Below are 26,867 nucleotides of genomic sequence, written 5' to 3'. Positions count from 1 at the left end.
ACATACACTACAAAAATAAAGCTGTTACTGCCAGTTCAACTGAATCACCATAGTTCACAGTAAAATTTGAGATTTTAAAAGTGGTATGTCGACCATGCCTGCGTGTCGCAGTTAGAGCCTTCAGAAGGAAAAGTTTGGATCGTTTGTTCACGTTTCAACAACAAAGCAGCTGCTGTGCAGATCCACAACTTTTTCTCTGAGCAGTCCTGCGAGCGGCTGATGACAGCTGCCAAAGCCACAGATGGAGACACGAGGACATGTTCTGACCCACTTAGGTTGTCAACCTTCGAATAGGACGCGTATATAGATGGATTGAATTTTTGGCCGAATAACAATGACCCATAGCTTTAATGCATTTATACTCTGATGAAAATAATTTTTTATAAAAGAGAAACAGTTTTGTTGTCATCTTCCTTAGCTGCAGAACAACAATCACGAGTTGGTAGTGATCAGTTGCTCAAAGACATTTTAACAGGGCAGATACTTGGTGGTTTAACCCCAATCTTTTAATGGAAGAACGATCTCTAACCACTTGGCCACCCTGCCACGAATAAAGCCCTGCCTCTTTGAATTAACTGACATAAAACACTGAAAATAATGGTTAAAAATAACCAAGCTGTGACCTCAACAGCAAGGCATGCACTGAACAGAGACTTGAGAGAAACATTTTACTCTGTGTCCCTACAGGCTCTTTCCAAGAGGAAAATGGAAAATGTCAACTATTAGTAGTCTTTGTCAGCAGGTAAACTCAAAACTGAAAACATGTTCTTAATTGTGAAATATAAAACTATAAAACCGGTTACTTATGGAAAGTAAGACAATTACTAGTGCACCAAAAATACACACGAACCGCAGGTTTTACAGGAGATACCTCTCAGAGACGTCGTCATTTGTGTTCCATTTTAATACGCCATCGGCTTGGTTATAGGCAGCAACACACAACCTGTTATTGTAGTTAAATTGTGTTCGCTCTTTTGTGTAACACTGAATTAGTTAAAGCAAACATGCGGTGAGGACAAAGACAGTTTCGTAGAAGAGAGCGTCCTTGTGTCAATATTCTGAATGGGCATTTTTAAGTAATACTTTTAAGTAAAACTTTTCTTTTGCCTCTCTAGAGGTTTTTCTGTTACCCAATAAAAATGATGATCATATTAGGCATTTTATTCCACCACATGTCAATTTTGTGGATACGCTCCTCTACTAACTGTCCAATGAGTGCCGACGATACCATTGGGCGGCGAATCTGAACAGAAGACAAAGGGGAGGAGGAAACGCCGCGCCTTGGTTGGCTTAGGAGGTGTCGATGTCACTAGGTCTTCAGCCAATGAGGAGGGGGAAAGAGGACCAGAGTGTGAGAGGAAAAAAAAAAAGACAGAGTGAATGGATGAGAGTGAATGCAGTGGGGGAGATGTGAGAATGACCGAGGGGGAGAGGAGGAAGTAAACAAAGAGAGGACGGGATGAGAGAGAGAGAGAGAGAGAGAGAGAGAGAGAGAGAGGGAGGGAGAGGCAGTCCCACCAGAGGAGAAAACAATGAGAGATGAAATGAAAAAAAAATGACTGAGAGAAAAAACAGATGTTGGAGGAAATGGAAAGACAGAAAGAATGACAGTAGTTGTAGCCAAAGTAGCTGACAGCCTGTGTTCATCTCACCGCTAAACCAGTCACTTTGTGAGTTGTGTGCATAATTTTTTTATCTTACCTGAGACGGAGATCGCTCTTACTCCACTCCTGACTGCTTCTAACTTTTTTTCATTGTTCGACAGTCTAGAGTAGAAGAAACAAAGGACAATATTGGAAATTAGGCAAAAATTGCACATTAGTCAAAGAGGTTAAGACTTAGGTAAAACAACTTCAACATACCAATTTTAAATCAAAACATATCAGCAATTTCCAGCATCAAGATTAAATGTGGAAACTGTAGGCTGGAAAAACTGCTATCACTGTCAGTAAATGAATCCGTACTGTTTCAATTATCTCTCTGCCTTTGCCGTGGTTTCTCTCTGTCTGTGTCATCTGAGCTCTACTACTATCTTTACATCACAGACCACAACGGGCAGCGAGAAAAAGAAAGGCACCGAGCAAAGAGAGAAAGTTAGAGTGAGAGACCGAGAGAAAGAGGAGGAGACTAGCAGAGTGTTTAAAAACCCTAAGTGGAAAATATTTGGCTCCTAAACTTATCTCCTTATTTGACCAGAGACAGACAGAGAGAGAGAGGAAGAAAAGACAGAGAGAGAGAGAGAGAGAGAGAAAGAGAGAGAGAGAAAGAGAAAGAGAGATTTGAGTTGAAATGACCCAAAGTAAGTTAAAAGTTTTTTGAATCTGAACAACTGACAGTGAAACGTGGCCACACCAACGTCCAGGCTGCCACGGTCACAGATAAACAAACACAACCAGCTCTACGTTGAAGTCACAATGTTTTCCCTAAAAATCTTTTGAAGGCCTGCGGATCCTGAGCCACAACTCCAAAAAAGGCTGATTCTGGAGAAAAAACATTGAATATATTTGGTTGTTCCTTTCTGATGCAACACTCACATTGGCTTTCAGTAAAAAAGCCTTGGGTTGAATTATGGTTAAATAGTATTTGGGTAGTTGTGGGGCATTTTGGTTTTGATGTATTTATGCATCAACAAAATACAGAAAGTCCTCATTTCCAACAGAGTTCCAAGATTTGAAAAAGGCAAGGTAACACTTAATATATTTTTTTTCCTGGAAAGAACTATGTCATTTGGTCGTGGAATTAATTGGAAGTGTAATAATTGAGAACTACCTCCATTTTCCCCTATTATTAGTTTTTTATTATGCTTTCTGTTAAGGAAGCCTCTGTCGCTCTACCCTAATCTGTAAAATCACACACTTCTGAATTCATCATTACCTGCATGAGTTGAGAAGATGCATTTAACACAGAAATTCTGCTTCATTTTGCATCACCTACAATTTGCTCCTTTGGCTGTCAAACCACTATACCAAGCTGAACAGCTATAAGCAAAGTGACACTGTATAAACGCTGGCACAATAAGTCTCCTAATAGAAATGTCAAAGTGGCTTGTTCTGCAAAACAGGAACAGGAACAACATTAGATTCTCTGGAAAGTGATTATGTTTAAACATAGTTGTTAAACCTGACACTGTCCTGAGAGTCCATACGCCTGATTTAATGTTCTTTTAAACAGTGTAATAACTCAGGCCCTTTTGTTTTCAGAAGAACTCTGACATCAAGGATTTCACAGATAATGGAGGAGGAAGCTCTAAAACGCACATGCTCATGAACTGAATGAAGTATTTACCATCAGTGTTGGCATTAAAAAAAACCAGAATACTATATGCATGGCAGTGTGCCAGTCCTGTATTGTTACACTGACTGGGATATTGTGTTTATTATAACTTCTACACATCAGTTTTTTGTCTTAAAAAAAATCTAAATTGTGTGATTGGACTAGGAAGGCTACAAGAAAATCACTATACACAGTCAACATACAAAGTACACGTAGAACAGACAGGAAAACAACTGATTTGATGATTTACAGCTCTGACAGAAGATTGGTGACAGGTACTTACTTCGGGATGGAAGGCAGCGCTCTCTCTCCCTCTAGAGGACAAAAACACACATCATCCAGATAAGAATGATTATTATAAAACACAGTAAATAATAGTGTTTTATGATTCAGGTAGGACCTTAAATACAGCACAAAGCACATAACCACAGTCTCTTCTGCATAGAAAATACATTTGTTATTCAGCATCTGAACTGGTACATTTAAAATACAACAAGCATGCTCATAGTAGGGGACTAGAGCTGCAGTTCAGCACAGTATCACATAATAGTTATCAAATAAAAGCACTGCACAACTAATTACAGAAACACAGATATAACAGTTTAACTGTCATTGTCAACACAAAAATTTAGAGATCCCAGTTTTTCTCTGTCTAAATAAACTTGGATATACTATTGAGCACAAAAATCTTTCTTCTGTCCTTATGTAGTTAAGTCATGTTTATCTGTAATATGTTTATGTTTTTGCATGATTCTGGGAAAGCTGGACGAAAAGGAGGAAACTACAGCTTCATACCTTTCTGAACTCGGACGATGAAGGAATGAGTTTCCATGGAGACGAGCCGACAGTAACCATCAATCAAGTCAGCCAAGTTTTCTGCCATGGTCAGTGAATCTGTTGTAACAGTAAGAGGCTGCGTATGCACACACACACACACACACACACACACACACACACACACACACACACACACACACACACACACACACACACACACACACACACACACACACACACACACACACACACACACACACACACACACACACACACACACACACACACACACACACACACACACACACACACACACACACACACACAGTGCCGGGCCTGTTACAAAGAGCCTTTATCTCAAGAAAAAGCAGGCATACTCTTACACATAACAGCACAGTGGGGGTTTCCCATTGCTCATACATCAGGGGAAAACTCCTCTCTCCCACATAGAGGGTGTGTGTAAGTAAATCCAATACTATAAATGCCAATGAAACAGAGAGACGTTATAAAAACCCTTCCTCTGTGATTAGAGCCATTATATGCAACCTATACAAAACACAGAAATACATGTTTTTTTGACCAGCATTAGCATAATCATAACAGGGTCCAATGCATGCAGCTTGTATGTTTGCAGACACTGATAGTTAATGCTGTATTTTGAAGCACAGCACACAGCATTTTTGTGTCTCTGCTCTCTGTTTTTGGTTGGACACACCGACTAAACTCACAGATGACGCTTTTTTCATTTGAATGAAACTCATTCTTTGTACAGTAGAAAGTCTCTACCTCTAAGTGAAGTAGGGTACACCACAGTGAAATGCATTAAAAGGAGCAAAGGGTGCTCTCCTGTTATATGAGAAAAACGGTGGCTAAAATTGATTACTACTCTGAGTTGCTACAACTCATCAAATTTAAAAAAAAAATATGTTCAGCACCTATAGATAGTAAATCCATTCAGTGTATAAAGAGAAAGATACAGCCGGGCAGACAGTAAGGCAAACCGACTGGCAGTACCTCAGCAGCTCCAGCTACATTGAGCTGTAGCATGCCTTTCCTGTCCTTCTCCTCCATAGCCGAGTACTGGATGGACTGCACTTGGTTAAAGTTAGCTAGATGGGTAGGCTGGGGACAAAAAGAAGAGAAAGAGTAGAAATGAAATCATGTTAACTTGCTAAACCTAATCCTGTTACTTCATAATCACATGAACAGGTGGTAGCCATGACTGGAGCCAAGCCAGTAGTGTCACCTTCACTTAAAGTTAATGCTACCTTTTGGTTCAAATACTATCAAGAACAGTATCAGTAGAAACCAAGCTGTGATCTGTGATAAACCTGGTGCTGCTGAAAGAAACTCACCGTGGATCCCTTGTCAGTGAGGTAGCTGATCCCATCCTCTGGCCCGATAGCCAAATCCACCTGGATCACCCAGCTGGACTGTTAGGAGAGAAAAAGACATGGAGTTGAAAAGGGAGGGAGAGAATAAGCCACAGGAAGAGGTGGAGATAAATATAAGAAAATGTCATTCATTTACTCATTAGTAGCTCATAAGACACTCTCTGTGGAACAGCGTCACATCCTCGACCCATGCAAGACCTGATGCTACCAAAAGGGGTCAACCTAACACAACTAACCAGAGTTTTCAGAGAACAGCAGGACACAGCAAAGTGGAGGCAAGAATGGAAGAAACTTACCCCAAGGGCACATTTGAAGCACTCCTTGTCGTAACGGTAGATTGGCACAAGTATCTCCAAGAACTTCAGGATGCACTGCTCATCGTTGAGATTGGCCACCTGCTTAAACGTCTGCTGGATCAACTTGCGAAGACTTTTAGCCTGAAGAGAAAAAAGACCAAGAGAAGATGAAGGAAATTAAGATCAAAAAGTAATTTTATTTAAATGTTATCCAGGTGCTACATCAGCACATTTTACAATTGGGAGAGAGAAGTGCATGATAACATGTATGTGTGTTTTTCTGTGTGGTCACAGAGTGACAGGACACTAAGAGAGGAAGACATTGATTGACTAATAGTCATCTCTGGTCCCAATCAAATTGACCTCAGCACTTCATTCTAGTGCCACTCTCAGTTCAGATCAATATCTTAACAGAGACACGTTGGATCTGTTAGTTACCACTCAAATAAACATCAAAGAGTCTGTCCATTCATCAACAAACCAACTTAGATCTCACTATAAAATGCTGAAAGTGCTCTTACAGATTTTTTTCAGAGTGGCAGTTGCATTTTCTCTGCTGGCATTACAATCACAATTCAGACTTGATTTTTTTTTTTTCAAGTCTGTTGTGTCACCAAAGACGAGACAGATGGGAAAGAAAATCCATCTAGGAACATTATTCTGTAATTTACAATCCTCTCTATACTTCTCCATTTTAAACATAAAGATACAAAACATACACACATGCACACACAACCACAGGATGCTGTAGATAATCCTCAAAATGTCATGTATATCTTAAAACACCATGGCTTATGAGGATTTAACAAATAACCTTTCTGACCTTTCTGACCCCCCCTCCCCCCTCCCCCCAATGATCTCTGGCCTTTACATATATCTAAGCACAAAGATGCAGTATTAAGGATATTAAAATGTATAAGGGTGACAGTATGATCCAAAAAATACATACACATTCAGTACATAGTATGAAAATACACATTCACACAAGCACATGCACTGTATGGACAAATCCGAGCTATAAATAGCTCTCCATATATAGATTAAGATGAAGATTAAAGGGGATTTAGTGCATTACAGACCAAGCTTAAAAAAATAAAAAAAAACATGCAGATTTACAGTAGACCAGAACACCACATTAAGGTCAAGCTGCACAAAATAAATGAGCAGTTTCACAACTATTATTACAAAGAGTGTATCAATCACATTGATTTATTGACTACAAACATAACATAATTGGACACAAGCAATTGACTAATTTCTGTTGAGTCTAATGAGGACTAAAAATCATATTATTAGAGGATGTCCAGTATTTATAACCCCTTGTGTGTATTTTTAGGGGCAGAAGCATTCATACAACAATGGCTAAGGCCATAATTTCTTTCTAATATCCATTGTGTTCAGACACTGTCTATTTCCATTGCCGTTTTTTTATTTGTAAATACAGTGAAAGCCTTAATATCTATACTTTATTTCAGCATTTCAGAGCCCTGTTGTCAGTCTACTCATTGAGCCTGAAGGTATCAAAAATCTCACAAACCTACACGAAAACGTACATGTACACACACACACACTTATCTGCAATGTTCCTGTGTATTCAGCTCTGTGAGTGTTTGTGTGTCATTTCCACAGATGTCATAACACACATGCGATTACAGAATATAATGTGTGTGTGCTCATGTGTGTTCTTCAAGCTGCTGATAGGATCACTGTTTTAATTCCTAGAATTCCAGCACACTCACACACACACACACACACACACACACACACACACACACACACACACAGAGTCAGTCCCAAGTGTCCACCCTTCCTGAGAGGAAGTATCGTGGCTATCACCTCACAATAGCAACAGGCAGACCCCTCGGCTGATCAGTCACAGCACTTACACAGTTGTACAGTACACATGTTTTTATTTTTTATTTTGATAGAATCCATCAAACTGTATACAGCCGAAGAATGGTGGCTGTGGTGCATTACGTCTCTATGCTTCATAAGATGTGACTTGTACCAAAAGTGGTTGGAAGTAATTTGGACTTTTGGTCATAGTTTAATCTCAGCAAGTTGCTTTTGTGCCTCCAGTGCAGAAAAGTCCAATACTATGTTGTGTCCTCTCCTGGTAAAACGTCTACTTTATCACAGAGAAGAGATCATTCTTCTGACACTCAAAATAATTAAATAACCGTAACCTGTATTAACAAAACTTCATCAAAGCATTTAAACAAATATTCGTTTTAAAAACACACAAAATCAAAGACTTTACTAATAATCCCTGTTTCTCATTATTCCAAACCTGATTTAAATTTCTCAAAGTCATTTCATACACTCGGATCCTGGTATGTACTATATATTTTTAGGCCTGCAGTCATCTCAGTTCTAAACGCAGATTAATTTCTAGATAACTAATACATATGCATCGTAAACATATGAACTATGAACTTTTTTTTTTTTACAATAAATCTCATTGCAATGCTTCAATGTGTTATTGCTCCGACAAGAAAAACAGACTGTACAGCTCAAGCTGGAGCTGGTTGATCACACTCTGATCTCCAACGCCACTAAGGTCAGTTTAACTAAACCTGGTGTCAAGCCTGTCAACATGAATGAACAGACTCTGCTCTTTACAACAGCTAACATCAGTCACTGTTTACTACCACAGCCATCTGCTCTACGGGTGTGTGTGTGTGTGTGTGTGTGTGTGTGTGTGTGTGTGTGTGTGTGTGTGTGTGTGTGTGTGTGTGTGTGTGTGTGTGTGTGTGTGTGCGTGCGTGCGTGCGTGCGTGAAGTTGAGTCCATGGAGGGAGAATAATCCCATTAAATGACTACCATTCCCTTTCACCAGAGTGAACCTCAGAAACGTGAATGACAGCTGTGCTCTCTCTCTCTCTCTCTCTCTCTCTGTCTCTCTCTCTCTCATTAACTCCAACACAAATTCAATATTAATATTACCACAACTGCTTTTACCTGATAATACATGATATGAATATGTACATGTACACAGAAATACTCAAAGAGAGACACAACCACCTCATCAGGGCTGCAAATTGTTGTTGGTTGATGGTTTTCATTATTGATTGATCTGTTGATTATTTTCTTGACTAATCAATCGTTTGGTCTATAAAATAGTCATTACAATTGCAAAAATAACACAATCAAGTGAAAAATGTCCATTATACATTTTTTTAAAACATGTTTAATATAACATTCTTACATCTGAGAAGCTGGAGATTTTCAAAATAACTGCAACTGCAACTCAAGCAATCGTTCTCAAACCTTCTCTACAATTCCTGATATTAAATGTAAGTCACTAATACTTCTACTCATTCTCTTTTTGTACTAATAATCCAATAAGCCATTCTTAAATTATAGCAACAGTCCAGACATCTACAATCAAGTCAGATCAGGCAATTATTGGATGTTTGACTGCTCATATATGTGTGTTATGTGTGTCACTGTGTGCATCTTCATGACATGGCTTCAGGGCGAATGTTTGATGTCATGTCTTCAAAAGCAGCAGAAAATGACAGAAAGGAGGAGAGAAAGGAGGAGAGGAAAGGAGAGGAGAGGAGAGAAGGTAGTTGGGCAGCTGATGAAGGCGGAGTCAGCAGAGCTTAACAGACGGGGGGGGGGGGGGGGGGGGGGCACAATGTCGCCTCCCCCTCCCTCCTCATTGTAACGTCATTTAAACATGACCCGAGGGTCACACACACAGAGTCTCTCCCTCTGCAGAGCATCTGTCTGCCCGCCTGCTGACATCAAGACCTTTTCGGGTCACTTGGCCTTTTTTACACACAGACACAGACACACACACACACACACACACACACACACACACACACACACACACAGACACACACACACACACACACACACACACACACACACACACACACACACACACACTCCCCTTAAACGCGTGCCGTAAATTTATCACTGACACAGACACTGTTCATTATGCAAGCGCACCCAGCCATCACAGACAAACATGCACAATCAAAATCTGTCAAAGATTCTATTTTAACACATCTCCCAACCAATGTGACTAATGGGTGCAGAAGACTTGCTACAAATCAGGGTGAAACACATTTCAGTAGAAACCCCTAAATCATAATACAGTTAAACTGAAGAAACAACAGTGTTTCAATCTAAGTTCAAGTTGTGTTGATTCTCTGACTAAAGGTAATAAAATCTGTTTTCATTTTTTATGCTAAGCTAAGCTAAGAGGCTGGTAGCTGTTGCTTCACATTTAATGGACAGACATGAGAGTGATGTCATTCTTATCATCTAGCTCCCTGCAAGAATGTAAATGTGGGTATTTCTCAAAATAGTTCCTTTAAAGGGCGAAGCTTGGAGAACAGGGATGTTGAAAACTATATTCATCACCCTCATCTATAAAGAGTATGTCAGTAGGTTTTCCAATAAAAGTATATTATTCTCCTATTCATTCTCTTAATCATCTTAATTCTTGGATGCTGAATCCAAGAGTGGATGAAAGCTTGGACTGCTTCACATGTTGTCAGCCAGACCAGACGGAGTCTGACAACACATCAAATAACACATTCAAAAACTGGTTCAGAGGAGCCTTCACTTGTAGGAGGGAGCTGCCTATAAAACCACACAATTTTGTTTCTTGTGGTAACTGAGTAACTCCAGCAGGGCAGATGGAGCAGTATGATAGCAGCTGCTGAGTGTGGAGGAAGCATGACTTACTTACCCTACCAGGACACCAAAGTTTTTTATCATAAATCCTCTTACTGAACTATTTCTTCCACAAATATTTCAAGAGGAGAAAATGATGAATTTATAACTTATAAGGAGATTTTTCCCTCCTGGACTCTCACCTTGACTGAATCCAACAGGTCTTTTGGAAAAAAACGCCTCAAACCGACATCTTTCCTGTAAAGAGAGAAAGAGAGGAATACAGAGGCATGTTTATTATGCTGTAATTACACTGAGGAATGTTAATCGGAAAGCACTTCTGTCGTTATCTGATCTCAGTAGCGTATTTTTTCCTTTGCTGAAAAATTACTAACAACAGCTACAGATACAAGTGAGGCAGACGTGCAACTGAAGACAAGCAACAGAAAACAGAAACAGAAGGCTATGACTAAGTCCTGACTACAGAGCACTACTCATCTTTTCCTAAGAGACGGGGTTGAGGGAAAACAGAAATAGAGAGATAGAGAGAGGCAGGGAAGAGTACAAAGAGGGAGACCACAGAGACAAAGAGAGATGAACAGAGCTAAAACAGGAAGCTAGCTAATGACTCAAACTCCTCTGGAGAAAAGACAAGTACAGGGGGAGGAGGAGAGAAAGACCAAAGAGAGAGTGAGACACAGGCTCAGGACTTACATCATCCTTTCTCCCTCTTGTTCCTCCAACATAGGTCATATATCAGTCTCTAACTATTATTATCATCACAGAGAACGAGCACTGACAAAGGCCGACTGATTCAATGCTTTGCATTTGCTCGTAAACCACAAGGACTACAGCCAGCTGATCACCAACATGAACATATGTTTTGTGGCTAAATAAAAGGGAAATTACTAGTCAGTAGTTTGTATTCCTAAAACAAACAGTGAGGCAAAGCAGAAGAAAAACTACCACTGGCCTAATGGTAGACAATATACAATATAACTACATGATATATGTGTGGAAAACAAATTTTAAAAAAAAACATAGGGAAGCAAAAAGGTACATTTGTCTCGAAGTTTCCAACAATAACTGAATAATGAATGAATATTGACTTTGTTTTAAACTATGTGTCTTCCAAGGACATTTCTATTTCCATATTATAAAGGAAAAAACGTAACTTAAAAATTAAGTATTTGGAAATCATGGACCCGTATAATAAAGTGTTTACTTCTGGTCTTTTGCTGTTGTAAGAAGAAAATCTTAAAACAGGGGTGAAAAAAAATTTGCTAATAAATCGATGTTTATGATTTATTTGTTAATCTGAAAAAAAATAACAGGTCTCTCACTGATTTGTAAAGGGCAGGCTAGAGCCAAAAGTGTCAGACATTAAAATGTATATGAATGCTCAACACATGCCCAGCAGCCCCTGATGGCCAACTGTCAACTTGGTGTATTAAAACCCCAACAGCACTTTCCATTCCCTTCTCTTGTTGCTTTAAAATATGCAAGACACAACATCTTTTTCCAATCAACAGAGAGATGCAGCAAGGGAGAGAGACAAAACAAAGAGAGCAATAACACAGGAAGAAAACAAACTAAAAAAGAGGATGAGGGCATACAGAAGAGAGACAGACAGAGAAGGACTGAGGGGACGAAAAAGAGAGACAAAGAGATCTCAATGGAAAGACAGTGTGCATTCTTCTCAGTTAATTGGAGAGCTCGTTAGGCTGATGGACAGAAAGAAAGACTGTGCTGGAAGAGGGCAGCTCATTAGAATCAGACCACATTAGAGCCAAGCCTCGTTAGGACCAGAGTTTGTTAATGTTCTTCATCGACATCCATCTAGCAGGGAGCTGTTAGTGGAATGACACAGGGCGCAAACCAGACAGAGCAGCCAGTCAAAAATGAATGAGTTTTAAACATAAATGAATAAGTGGTCTTGTGAATGAATACAAATAGCACGGTCAAGATTTAGTCTGTTTTGAAAATGAAAACTGTAGCTAGACTGTTGACTTTCTTTGCACCAGTGCATGAAACGTGTTCAATTGTAGTTGGACTGCAACAAAACCGAAAAACCTTCAAATTTTTAAATGTTCCCAGATTTTTCTAGGAACGGCATAACACTGCACCAAATTATACTGTGTGATTTTGCTGGCATGTCTGCAGGGTTATAGAACATGTTCCCAGGTAGAGGGAGGATGTGGCAGAAAAAATGTACAGCCAGATTTGCTGTGTGCTGCTGCAGCACTTTGCTCAAGAAGAAAATACTTACTCCAGTAGTTCATAGTTGGATTTCTTATCCAGGGCGTTTCCTCTCATCTCCTTAAAGAACCTCCTGGAATTGAAACCAGTGGGACACAGAGAAAATGTATTAAAATGTATTCCCTTGTTCCTTTTGTTTATACACAGCACAGAAGACACACTACAATGGAATTATAGCTGACATATAAATAGCTGTTGCTTTGAATAATGAATAATATTAATAATGATTAATAAACAATGACAAATGTTAGCAAGAATTATCAGTGTAGCTGAAGGGTAGACACAGATTTTTTATTATGAAACAACTCCACTGGTGAAGAAAACAACTCAAACTGACCCATTAATGGCCAGTTGAGGCAAGAATACACCAGTTTAGTAACTTTCAAAGTGACAAAAAACAAATATCTGATGGGATCAAACCTTTTAGTTTTTGATATAAAAAGAAAATAGACACCAACACGTAAAGAAATGAACACAGTGCACTATAAACAGAAGCACTGAACTTGAGTCACTGGGCTCTACTGTGAGCACATCTTACCTGATTTCTAGACAACCCAGTTTGAGAGCTACTTCTTGTTCCACCTGATCCCCGATATCCGTCATGTAGTCAGTCTTCACCTGAAGGACACAAATACACACCACAAAATACGTGTATTAGAAAAATGTTTTCTCCAAGAAACAAATGGGAAGACATCTCTCTCTCTCTCTCTCTCACAAATACACACACAGTCCCACTGACCTAGATTACCCAAAGGCAAACACACACAGTCTTCTAGCAATGCCATATGTCTCAGTGCTGGCTGCTGGCAGAAAATGAAATATGTTTGTGTGTCTGGGTGCCTCCGAGTGTTTGTGTGTCTGGGTGAGTACCTGGTGGTAGAAGTAGTTGAGTGTAGGTTTGTCTTCTGTAAACTGCTGCATAAAACCCTTTGGAAGATACCGGATCCTTAATTCATACCTACAGTGGAAAAGAAGAAAGGGAGAGTGAATATGTTATGCAGAGCTGCACCAACACAATTTTTCCCACTTAAAAACAGTGAAAATCAAAAACTAGCTAAGACTTGCAGCTTCTATACTGCCTGGAAAAAATTGTTGGAACAAGTCTTTTATGAGGTAAAAACAGTGGAATGAATCGGTTTAAGAAGTTGTTGAATTTGGCAAATATGCTTTGGGCACATACCAGCTTCACACTAAATACTAAACATGTACAATGAGCCACTAGTTTATTTCGTAAATGACTTAAAACATAATCCAGTTTTAATGATTATAAGTAAGCACAGTCAGCAGTAAGCCAGTGCCAAAGAGGCCAAGGAAGAAGAGAGGAAAGGAGATACGAATAAGGACATGATGGTGAGCAGGAGAAGGAAGTTGACTGGGGGAGGAGGGGGGAGAGACAGACATAAGGAGGAGAAGAAAAAGATAATATGCAAGAATGCAAATGACAAGACCGAGTAGAAGCAGGGGCAGAAAGAGTTGTTGAATTGGTTAGACAAAGAGGGCATCTGGTTCTCTCTCTCTCTTGATGTCCACAGTTCAAAAGGTCTCTACCTCACAATAGAATTAGCACCAAGACCACCATAATAAAGGCAACACATACCAGTGCATTAACATCCAAACTGCCAAACCAACACAACAACGCCGCACCACACACAAGGCCTCCAATCACCACACGACAGACGGGTCACGCTACTTTACATGACGCTGTTTGAAATAAATCACTTCTGCTACTTCGGTATACAATAGGGCAGACCGCTGCAGCTCGCTGTGTGGGGAAACAGTGACATTGACTGAATTTACAAGGCCAAATAAATCATGTCTAGGCAGGCACCCAAGGCAGGAAACTTATAAAGTATAACCTCACAGCTTTTCTTCAAAAAGGTGCTTATTAAGGACATATAAGCACCTTTCTGAGAATCAAAATGTTCTCTAAAATCTCAGATAAAACTCATCTACCACACTTGCTATTAACTTTTTGAGGTTAGCTTAGATTACTTCATTAATCCGCCAAAGGGTAACCAAGTTTGGCTGCACATGCACAGGGATAAATGGTCAAATAGACAGAAATCAGACAGGTAACAGCAGACAACATAAGGAAGAAAAATAACACATATTGCAAAAGGACATTACTGTAGCTCAGGAGCCTGTCTAACTACTTAATTAAAAGACAATATGAATATAATTGATCAATTAATAAATAAAATGCCAATGGCAAGACATGCACCTAAAAACAAGATCAATATAATTGGCAATACAGTACATATGAAATAAAAAAAGCATGTCGAGCCTTAACAAGAAAACATCTAAATCCTTCTGTGGAGCATCTGTAACTGGCACCTTGCATCCCTCAGTTATCTATTATGTTTTGGTCTTTGCCTGTCGCCTCAGTTGACCGTCTTACAACCTCAGTCTGATCTGAGACTTGATGCGCTGAATGCAGCATTTATACTTCAGCAAATCTTCAATATGTTACATTTGTATTGCATAATGACGATTGATTGAGTGTTTGAGAGAAGCACACACACACACACACAGAAACACTTGTCTTCTCTTACCTCCACTCCTCATTTGGTCGTGCCTGTTCATATTTCTCTCTGACATGGGAAACGCCCATATCGGGGTGGAGCCAGTGCACCTGGTCTCTGGACTGGCTGTTGCTGAGACGAAGGCCAAAACAAGACGTCCAGCGCACTTTGTGGATGTCCAGAATTTTCTGGATGATTCCCTGGACACAAAGAGTGAACAATTTTATTGTGATATACCTTTTTTTTTTCTCACTTGTCCTGCACAGTCACATACAAAGTATACATTCTGCAGATATTACATTTAGCGATGGAGTATTAGACTAAATTGGCCTAAATTATGAAGCCTTTTCCCCTTTATCTACAGTGGCACTGTCCTAGTTAAAGTGGTCCAAAGTACGCATAAGTGTGTGGTGACTATTAAATAAAACAGAGATGCCCCTTGGACAAAAACCTTTATAAAGACATCAGTGTGCCAACTGTGCTAATGTTTACGTCTGGCATTTTGTATCAGGTCAATGAGGCTATCCATGTCTATCCATGTGTATGTGTGTGTGTAGGTGATTCCAAGTGATTCCAAGTGATTTAATATGACATTCCCACCCAAACAAGTTGACAGACATCATACACACGTGCACGATAATGCTCAGAGAACCATGTGTGTTGCCATGTAAAACGCTAGGGGGTCTGACCCAGATACTGAAGGAGAGAGTGATGGGAGGAGAGGAGAGGGGAGGAGAGGAGAGGAGAGGAGAGGAGAGGAGATGGATATCTGCAGTGACGTGTTCTGTATGACCACTAAAGTTTGACCAGCACTGAGCACTTTCTGCCTCATGGGAGTGCATCTAAAAGCATACTGTTAAGTAAACCTAGACTGGTACACACACATACACACAAACACACAGATGGTGTCCTGAGGTTACACGTATTTGCAAGCAAAATATTCTCATAGTGCTGAGTGTCCTTTATCAGAGCGGACAGCTAGGACCTTGAGCTAAGGACAAATAGCAAAAATCCACCTATAAAACTGCTGCTGGGGGAAAACTGCAACATATAGTAGGTGCAAAGAGTATATGAACACGTCTATACAATGCAATGACATAGCTACATAGCTGCAATGACACTGACAAATATCACCACCATGAAGGTTATAATGTTTAGTTGTAGTAAAATACAGCTTGCAATATTCTGTATTATTCTCACTGTCAACAAAATCCCATGAATGAGTAAAACTGCATTACAAAATGGAGAAAATAAGTAACATGCACATTTTGTACGGCCACATAAAGACTTGTTGCACATAATTAACAGTTTGTGCTAGAAGTATGATTGTGTTGTTTCTTTGGTTGTTATTGACTTAAAAAAAACAAGAAAAGAGTAAAACCAGCAATGAACTGATCCTACTAACTATCATTGCCAGTGTGACCAAAGCCTAATAAATCTTATTCAACTTTTCCGCAGAACTCGAGTGCTGTCCAAAAACTATTAAAAGCACATTAATAAACTACATTGTTGCAGTGGGTGACATGTTCCTTCTTTATCATGAACATGACCACTGTAATTTATTGTGAGTCGTTCCCACGTACACCGTCCTGTTGCTCAAAATACTCACTAAAATACCAAATGTAGCTGAAAATAGTTGCCAACAAATGCTCATTATTCCTGTTTGAGTTATGTTTGGAAATAACTACGGTCTCTTTCTGTTTTAGGAAATTACTGAGCCTCTTTTTAAAAAAATGAAGATGTATACCTGTGACCCATTTTTGACCCCTTTGCACATTCAGCGTGTGTCTCTTCTTACCCTGACATCAGTGGCATCTCCATATCTGATATTGGACGACCAGCAACTGTTCTCAGTGTTGGTCTCAAAGTGATGGAAGACTTTGAGAACCCTGTCCACGGAGCCGGCCATGGTTCGGTCTGACCCCCCTGCACTCAGCCTTGACTTGGCGCCTCCCAGGAGGGTATGATTCAGGTTGGGGTCCAGGTAGGCTGTCGCCATGGTTTTCCCTGCTGACACTGCAGCTGCTAAGTGTCTGTCATATTCTGTGGGGGAGAGGAGAGCAAGTCCGAAGTCAGAGAAATGAGGAAGAATGAAGAGTTGGATCAGAGGAAAGTGAAGGAGATTCTTGAACTTCTAAACTCCTTCTCATATTTTCTCAACCAGTCAAATCATCTAGCGTTCGAGCAGAGGAGGGCTTCACCTAAAGACTTTGTTTTCATTATCAATTTAACTGCTGGTTGTTTTCTTGATTAATCGTTTTGCAGAGGCCAAGGTGACATCTTCAGATATCTTGTTTTATCCAATCAACAGTCTCAATTTATTAATCATTTAGTTGATCAACAGAAAATGAATCAGTAACTATTCTGATAATGGATTAGTCAGCATATCCTTTCTGTTACAGCAGAGAGGTCAAAGCTAAGAAAGTGCTGGATATATGGTTGAAACATTCAGTTCCTGCAAATCCACGTGGTAGCAGCACAAATACAAACTTCACCAAACCTACTTAAAAAAAAAAAGACACCAAGGCTAAACATGGGACAAACAAAGGGAATCATTAATCATGTTAACATGCAGTTCAAAATCAATTTGCATGAAATCACGTGAAACATGATGGGTGGTGTAATTTCAGCTGACAGTAAAGGTGATGTTCAATTAATCCACTATCAAAATAGTTGCAAATTAACTCTTGCTTCAGCTCTAGCTTGCCCAGTGAAATAGCTGATGCTGCATATTTTCTTCTCCTCCCTGTTTGATGCACTTGCAACATTGTGGACTGCAGTCCTGCTACTCTCATACTTGAAAGAAACCTTGCTCAGAAAATGCCTGTTCCTGACACGACATACTTCGGCAAGATGAAAAACACTGAACAAATGAGATACCAGGGAGAGAAATAAAAAAGACAGATGTGTAGTCGGGGTCAAGGCTCAGTGTGTGAGACTCATGTCTGTAACAGAAAGAGGACAATGCACCTCAGGCTGACGTTTTTCCTGAATAAGGAGTCCTGACATTGACACACTTCCTGGAATTTCATTGCAACTTCATCAGGGGATGTCCAACAAGAACTACCTCCGAATGTTAGATGTGTGTGTTTTTGTGCATGTGAGCTATTGTGGCCATGACACTGTAGAGAGAAAGATACTGAGATCTCTTTTCACTCTCTATTTTTCTGCTTCCCTTTCTTCCTGTGCTTCTCCCCTCTCCTCCATTAAAGGAAAATTGATATGTTCTAGCGGGTAATTACACCTGAGAGAACGCGCACGCACGTACACACACACACACACACACCTCAGAGGAAAGACTGTAAGGTTGCTGAGGGATATATCAGTTAGATAAAAATGTGCGCCCATATTACTCTGCCAATTTCAAGTGGTAATGACCTTTGTTGACAAGTCACTCTGCTGGCTTTCAGTACTTAAACCTGCATCTCTATGTCTCTCTCACACACACACACACACACACACACACACACACACACACACACACACACACACACACACACACACACACACACACACACACACACACACACACACACACGTTCTGCAGAGCAACGGCAGTTTTGGCAGTTCACCAAGTCAGTTCCCATGGAGTCAGATGTCACTCTGTGGAAGGGCTACCTGTGCATGTTTCTGTGTGTGTACAAAGGAGATTTCATTCATACCTCTGTCCCAACACATGGGGAAGGGGCTACAGCCACTCGTTGCCATGGACACACATGTTTGTCCCTCCCTGTGTCTGTCTGTGCTGAGGACAGATAGACAGCTTGCAGCTTCACAACCACGCATCACACTCTGTGAACTTCTTGTGTACAGAAGTTACATAAATAAACACAGTAAGGTCCTGACACAACTGCAAGAACACTCTCACATAACGCTGATACACACACTACACACAGACACACAAACATTCAGTCCCAAAGGTAGAAATCTTTATCTCCAACTTTTGTCAACAGCTTCGTTAACCAACAGTTTCTTCTTCCAGAGGCAGAAATCCTCAAAAAGGCCAATCTTCTGGTCTGTCGACACTTTGTAAAGACAATGCTACAGAAAAAAAATCAACGGGGAAAACGTAAAAAATCCCCATTCTTCAAAAAGTTTCTGCTTTGTTAAGTTTTGTCTTCTTAATCTTTTCCTGTTATCTGCAGTCAGAAGTCAGAAAAAGCCTCAGAGACGTGAAGTTACTTTCATCAACAAACTTCTCTTTTTCTGTCCACTTGTCCCCTTGTCCACATTACTCCTCAGTGGCGCCTCTCTGATGACACTGTTTGTTTTTTGCCTGATTTCTGCCCCATGCCTGTACTCCGTAGTTACACAGTTGCCGTGGAAGTGTGAAGCGACTGTCGCCCAGGAGAGGATTCGGGATCCTGCGATGGTGAGAAGACTGCTCCTCTGGCAAAAGTTCAAGTAAGTGGTCACAAAGAAGGAGAGACAATTACTGTGCTCAGTGAGAAACAAACAGAAAGTTATCCTTTTCTCTTGGAAACAGAAAGCAAGAGAAAAGAGGTAGCCAGAAAAACAAAGGAAACAGAGACAGTGGGACAGAGAGAGTGAGAGAGAGAGAAACGCAGCAATTGTTTCAAGTTGAATGAGAGGAAAAGGAGGACAGGGCAGCACAACTGAAAGAGTGGAGTGGGGAAGGAGAGAGTTTGAGAGAGGGCTGCTGGAGGAGCAGGAGGAGCTAGAACCTATTAATATGCTAATCCTGTCTCTTCCATTCATTGGAAACCCCTCCCACTTCTGTTTATGAAGCTGATCTCCAAACAGCCCTTATAGTGAACTAATATTAACGTTGCTCTTTTAAGCACAGCCATCTATTTCATTCACTTTAGACCGAAGTGAAGGTGAAAGCAGGACAGAAACAGTTATCATCATCTCCATTATCTCCCACTGTACCCTACACTGAACCAGAAGCACATTCAAAGCTGAATATCTCCCTGCTGTCCACTGTTTCATATTAACCACGGTCAACTCTAAGGTAAGTTGTCCCAAAACCATAAACTTTCTTACAGTCCAAATTAGAGCTGCAACAATTCGTCGATAAACTATTTTAATAATTAATTAACCATTTTTGTCATTTCTCAAGCAAAAATTCCACATATTCTCTGGTTGCAGCTTCTTCAGTCTTTGTCATATGTGACTGGGAACTGATTATATTTAAGATTTTAACTATTGATGAAATAAAACAAGCTGAATTTGAATACATGAGCTTGGTTTGTGGGCAATTATAACAGGCATTTCTCACTGTTTTCTGACATTATATAAACCATATGATTAATTCGTGATACAACTGATAAAGAAAAGAAGTCGACAGTTGCAGCTCATGGTGTACATGCCAACCCAGATATGATAGATTACCCAAACATGCACATTCTCTTTTCTAAAATAAATAAAGAAGAAGGAAAAAAGAGAAGAGAAGAGAAGAGAAGAGAAGAGAAGAGAAGAGAAGAGAAGACAACACAGACGCTGCCCTGACTGTGCCCAGCATGTAAACTAGCAGCTGCCAGCAATATGCAAACCAATCCACTTCCAAACCACAAGGTCTCAATCAATCATACTGTGTACTGCACATTTAAAGTCATTCACCTTGTACTAAGGGGGTCATGCTACTTTCTTTACTATCTCTCAGAGCGCTCAATACCCCTTCAATACCCTTGAGCGAGTGGCACCTATTGCTGTGAGTGTTACTGCTAACCAGATGCCAGCCGCCATTAATCAAACGGACATTTATATGGCTGAACACATCCTCAGCTGAAGAACCGAACGGACCTCAACGTCTTACTGAACACAAAGAAAGTTCTCTAACACACACAGTAAAGTCACAGAAACTTGAAATCTTATTGTTTCATTGTGTTCCAGATAAGCTTGCTGAACAGTGTCTTGCGTATGCGTGTTTGCATGTGTGTGCACGTGCAGGTTTCCTTTAATTTGTGCTCCATCTCAGGCATTGGCCATTGTTATGAAAATCTGGTGGGAGCAGGGGGAGTGTGTGTGTGTGTGTGTGTGTGTGTGTGTGTGTGTGTGTGTGTGTGTGAGTCTGAGTGCGCATGTGTGTAGACTATTGAAAGCCTTTTGTCAGAGGGCCGGATGCTGCCATGAATGGGAAGAGCTCTTTTGGGACTGAGCCAAAGTCTCTTTCTCTATTTCTATCTTGCTGTGTGTTTTTGAACACATAATTATTTTGGCAGGGGAGGAAAACACAGCATTCACACTCTAATAAATGCAAATAACATCTGAAAGGTGCAGGTGAACCTCTGAACTGTAATAGCTACTTTGATGCATCCTTGCATATGTTTCTATCAGTGAACAATCAGTGTGTTCGCATCCATGCCTTGAAGTTAAAATCCAAAGGCTGTTTGAATTACAAACCTCACCTTACCTCATAAATGCAAACAGTTTTTTTTTTCCTGCTTGTAATCTACATTGCTCCTCACAGCAACATTACTCTTCTGCTGCTGGCTCTGTCAGGACTAAATGTCACAATCTAAATTTTGTGGGGTTTTTTTATACTAGCAAGTCAAAGGTAAAATAGAAAACTGCTCACATTTAGAGTCATAGCCCAATGACTACTAACAAAGCCCACTGTAAAGTCCCATCTATCAATTTGTAATACTGTGAAGAGGTTGTAATTAGGACCAAATCAGCACACATGGATGTGGAAGTGACGTGTGCAAGGCAAGATTCATATGCTTCTCTACCTAGTAAGAAGTAATTTACCTTTCCTCCTGTGTCTGTGTCAAGTTATTGTTGTTATATCATCAGTTTCACATGATCTCCGAGCTCTACACATTACATGCACTGATTACAATGCAAGCATGCACCCTGGCCTTGCTCATCGAATAAATTAGTAGACAGATAAACCGTTGGTCAAATAAGAAGTATCTGAACAAAACATTTAAAAGACTGTGTAATGACTGCAGTTATGAAGACACCAAGCCTGAGCCACACACACTGGTGTTACCCTTGAAACATCCTGTCAAGAAAATTCCATTGTTATTGTCTTGCTTCCTCACAGCTGCCAACAGGTACTGTGAGACACACTTACAGTGGATGATACAGTATGCTACTGGGAAAGGAGGAAAATGTCTGAAGAATTTATAGTAACTATAGTATAGTCACTCATTTAGCTGTGGATATGCTTTTAATTTGTGAAGCAAAATTTTAGATAGTGCTCCAACTGTATTGTGGTTTGGGTCAAAAGGTCAACAGGATTTACGGCTTTTGATATTTACAATAGCTGGCAGCTGGCAACTTAATTTATGTTATAACTGGCCAGAAAGGGATGCTTTCAGGGCACGGTGCCATGATACATGAATATGCTCCCCTGCTTTATTCATCTCAGTAACACAAAGGAAAACAAATTTTCACCCTCAGGTTATAGAAGCTAAACCAAGACTCACAACTGTCTTTACAGGAATATATTTTGTTTGTAGTATCCAGTGTGAAGATTACAATTAGTCACTGACACTCTCAACTAGAGCGATGTTCACTCTTTCCTTCATTCCTGTCTGCACTAATGAGATCAACACACACACACAGACAGACAGTCCCACTGTCTGTTTTCTCTCTCATTTATCTGTCTAATGCACTCACAATTATGATTCATAAATGTGTGCAATTACAAGATCTCGTTCGTACAAAACATTAATCCTTAGCACCTTTAAGTCTTGAGAATATTTCATCAGTTCTCACAAGAGGATGTCAACATAAATTCAAACAAAAGCAACACATATTCTAACCACACATGCAATTTATAAGCTCTTTCCCTTCTCCTTTTATTTTGACTCATGTTACCATTTTACCTGCTTTCAAAGTGAACTACTATTACTTGGACTACAGCAGGCACTTAGCCCACGGCATGTTACAGTCTGTTGGATTATTTGAACAGCAGCTCAAATTAAATGAAATCAAATCAAAAGTCTGCTTAGCTGTCCTGGAATTGGCTTAGTTTTTTATGTGACTAAGTATGGAACTTATGAACTTAGGTCACCTAAAACCAACGAAGCCAACTCCATGACAATGGAGCCAATTTCAATTTAATGAAGACCGGGACATTGTTTAACACTTTCATGCTAATATTCCTCATCCATTCCTTTTTGTGGACCCCTTTTTTTGTCCTAACCACACTTATTTAGAGGTGCAAACTGTGTATGAATTAATGAAGCAGCTGAATGCTGAAGCAGGTGTTTGAAGTTCAGCTACTCACCTGTGTAGTAGGCAATCCTGGAAATATCTGAAAGACAAACATAGAAATAACAGAGTTAGCTGGTTTGTTTAATTATGTGGCACTGCATTAAGAAATCAGCCATTCAGAACAAAAATGCAACTGAAGTTTATCAAATTAAGTCCAACAGCAGGTGTTCTCAGTTCAGTTACTGAATGTGAATTACTGAGGGGATGCCAGTGCCAGCTCCATGACACTTGCCAAATTAAATAGCTTAAAAATCAATCCATTTCGTGTTGACATTTCAACCGGATATTGATGGATTGCTTCTAAAATCAATATCCCATTGTAACATAATTTACCCCCACCCCCGAGAGCTGGGGTCGAAGCTTTGGTTTAAAAAGCTAATTGCAAAATGCCGAGGAACAGGTTTATTGTTCATGAGTTCATGCTTAGCAGCTGTGAGATGGAGACGTTACACTGACTGGACTTCAGGTCATTCGACCTTCTTGCCTTTGTTGGGGGGAAAACTACAACAGTTTATACAGTAACCACAACCAAGTGTAAGTCTTTGAGCACAACAGTATAAAATCCACAGTATTAATGCTGGAACGTGTTTCCTTGGCTTCTAGATTAATGTGCATCATAGTTTTTCTGAAACGTCCACAAGGCTGTTGAATGACTGCAAAATCTGAGTGACTATTGAAGGTGACTATTACTGTATATTTCTCATACTAAGCATAATCATGTTGCACTGTAAAAGCATGTGTCCAATTCCACTTTATCTATAATGAATTAATACGCATACTAAATAAAACATGTGAAGAGAAAACATGTTTAAAGGCTATAAATACTCATTGGTTAGTAAGTTGAAAGAAGACATGGCAGTCCTACCCTATTATTGAGTGGCTAGGTACACTACACTGTATCGACACTACAGCTCCCATACTCTCACAGGAAGCTCAGGAGAAGCCTTTTGAGAACCTGACACCCAGTTAGAGCAGTGATAGGGCTGTATGTAGGAAGAGGTCAGGAGGATAAGTGCCTAAGTGCTTTAGACCCCCTGATGTACACACAAATATACACTGGGTAAGCACACACATGCATTCATGTGCACACACACACACACACACACACACACACACATATAGGGGGTGATTTGACAGCAAGGGATGTCAACAAAGATGATGTAATGGTAAAGAGAAAACCCACACAGAGAAAGGAAATGCCAGTAAGGTGACTCATGGTGTGTGTGTGTGTGTGTGTGTGTGTGTGTGTGTGTATTATTATCTACAAACCCTTTGTAATACAAAACTAGGACCCTAAGTGTGAAGTGTGTGTGTACATTTATGGTAGCAGAGATTCATCAATACAGGAAGACAACTATTGACAATCCAAGAGCTTACCAACTTCCCTCTTTGCAAATACATCCTTCATAACAAGTTGGTTTATGAGACAACTTTTATATTTCTGCAAGATAGAGGTGGCTTTATAATATAATGACATTGTTGAATTTTGTTTCAGGTGTTATTTTTGAATAATATATAATCATATTATTGTATTATATTGTAAGATTCAAGTATAAGCGATGCTGCCACTGAACAGCAGTTCGAAGTTTTATTTGTCAAAATGTACAGTAAGCAAAGCAGTGAAATAAGGGGCGGACTCTGCAGTGGAGCAGAACTGCAAATATTGCAAATCAATATTATGAAAAATATCACATATCGCCAGAAATATCTCGATACACAGTATTATCAAATATCGGCCCAAGCCTAGTTATACCTTTAATATTAAGCCAAAGATGCTCCTTTAGAATAAATGACTAACCTATATCCATTACTAAGCGGCTAAAATGGACCATGGTAAACTGATCTGAACAATGATCTGATCTGGATAATGACAGTCTGTCTTAAAGTGTCTATAATGACATCTAGATAGATCTGAAACTTACCCACACCATCTGTCTCATGGATGCTCACTCTGTGTGTCTGCCCCTGTCTCTCTCATCAGTGTAGGTTAAGTGCTATGTAGCCTGAGATCTGCAGCCATGCTGGTGCTGTTGCTGTCTAGACTAAAAAGCATAGGAGACTGTGGCTTGTTCTTGTCTGAGAAACAAGATTAAACAGCACCTGAGGAACTGGAAAAAAGACTGCAATCTTTATACAAATTAATAGTTAAAACACATTTTAGAGACTCACATTTTCAACCTCGATTTTTCATTTCTTCTTTTACAACTGTTCCTTTGTCTTGTTTTTAATGTCATACACTTTATTGATTTAAATCATTAGCAACTCTGGGTTGAAAGGTGTTAACTATAGCTCACTATGCGATTTTTTTTCTCCATGGAATATCCTGCAGGAGAACTAGCATGGTGCTAATTACATACCAGTCTGTTTAACAGTCCCCACTGCAGGTAAATAAAACACACACACACACACACACACACACTTCACACTGGCAGGCAGCCCAAAACACCTGCTCCTCAAGCTGTTGTCATGAGAAACGAGACAAGAGGAGCAGCAAGGATTCATCTCATAGTTTTTTATAGAAATGCATTTGTATATAATTATAAGAAATGCTGAAGATAAATTCAATGAACAATGCCCTCTCAGTAACTACAAATGTTTTCTTACTCTGAGTTCGTGACCTACACAAGCTATTGTGTAGGAGTGCAAGATGAATAAATATAAGAGCTCAGGCAGCACAAAAAATGTCCGTCTTATGCCAAAACAATTGCCCTCAGAATTACAGGTCTCAATGCAGAAAAATAAGGAGAGAAGAGCCAATAAACAAATGTGGATAAATGCTCTACCACTGCTCTAAATGTTTTAGATTCAGGTTTTTGTTTTGTATCTGAAAGCAGTTCATTCTGATTGCTGCATGGTGGTCTTATGCGCGCACACACCTACACATACTCACACACACACGTTTCCTTTCATCACTGTGTCTCTGGTGTGACATAATGAGCCAGCATTTGTAAAGATAAGTAAGTGGGTGTTGTTATTCTGTACACACTAGTCCAAAAACGCATCATACACACCTTTACAGACGGATACATATCTCTGCACACACAGACACAGACACATCCACACAGTCTCCATGTCTGCCTGCTGTGTATAATTGCATGGTAACAACAGGTTTTTGGGTAACAGTAATTAGACAGAACAATCAAGAGAGAGTCTGCAATGAAGTGATGTTTAAACAGCTGGTCTCAGATCAGTAGTTCACCAGAAATCATAGTTTGAGCGAGAGGTTAGTGACTGAGATGAAAATCAAAACTCTCTCAAATTGAAAGCAAGTTTTTTTTTTTATGTGCTTAACACAATATTAAAAAACAAGATATTAAAAATCTGTGCTCAATTAAGAAGAAAATTCCCATCATCACAATGAAATGAATGTTATTAGAACAAAATGCTTGTGCTTTAACATTACAACCAGATGGGTTTTTTTTCAGTGACAGCTTCCATCGTATATTTGTATCTTGGATTTTTGCAAGTTCAGGCAGTATACTTGAATCAGGTGTTTTGAATGTATATATATATATATATAC

At 39.7% G+C, this 26,867-nt stretch overlaps 1 protein-coding gene across 15 annotated transcripts in view; it reads right to left on the bottom strand.

Annotated features, from left to right (window-relative positions):
• ptk2aa (protein tyrosine kinase 2aa) overlaps positions 1–26,867 on the bottom strand; it is a 63,594-nt gene that overhangs the window by 23,678 nt on the left and 13,049 nt on the right. For 4 of the 15 annotated variants that reach the window (XM_056399708.1, XM_056399713.1, XM_056399712.1 and 1 more), the window contains exons 1-13: positions 18,819–19,761; positions 16,955–17,199; positions 15,187–15,356; positions 13,505–13,592; positions 13,173–13,252; positions 12,645–12,707; positions 10,579–10,633; positions 5,741–5,881; positions 5,406–5,483; positions 5,065–5,172; positions 4,069–4,186; positions 3,557–3,587; positions 1,702–1,766 (exon numbers count right to left, since the gene is read on the bottom strand). In XM_056399708.1, the coding sequence (XP_056255683.1) occupies positions 1,702–1,766; positions 3,557–3,587; positions 4,069–4,186; positions 5,065–5,172; positions 5,406–5,483; positions 5,741–5,881; positions 10,579–10,633; positions 12,645–12,707; positions 13,173–13,252; positions 13,505–13,592; positions 15,187–15,356; positions 16,955–17,199; positions 18,819–18,942 (1,366 nt within the window). In that variant the 5' untranslated portion in view covers positions 18,943–19,761. Of the gene's footprint in view, positions 1–1,228; positions 1,316–1,701; positions 1,767–3,556; positions 3,588–4,068; positions 4,187–5,064; positions 5,173–5,405; positions 5,484–5,740; positions 5,882–10,578; positions 10,634–12,644; positions 12,708–13,172; positions 13,253–13,504; positions 13,593–15,186; positions 15,357–16,954; positions 17,200–18,818; positions 19,763–23,359; positions 23,387–26,867 lie in introns of those variants that run through there. The other 11 variants (XR_008829909.1, XM_056399704.1, XM_056399705.1 and 8 more) reach the window with 5 other exon arrangements.

This window comes from Seriola aureovittata, chromosome 16 (genome assembly GCF_021018895.1).
Source record: "Seriola aureovittata isolate HTS-2021-v1 ecotype China chromosome 16, ASM2101889v1, whole genome shotgun sequence".
NCBI classification, from domain to species: Eukaryota; Metazoa; Chordata; class Actinopteri; order Carangiformes; family Carangidae; genus Seriola; species Seriola aureovittata.
The sequence above is the reverse complement of the archived record's forward strand: the minus strand, read 5'-3'. Positions and strand labels throughout refer to the sequence as shown.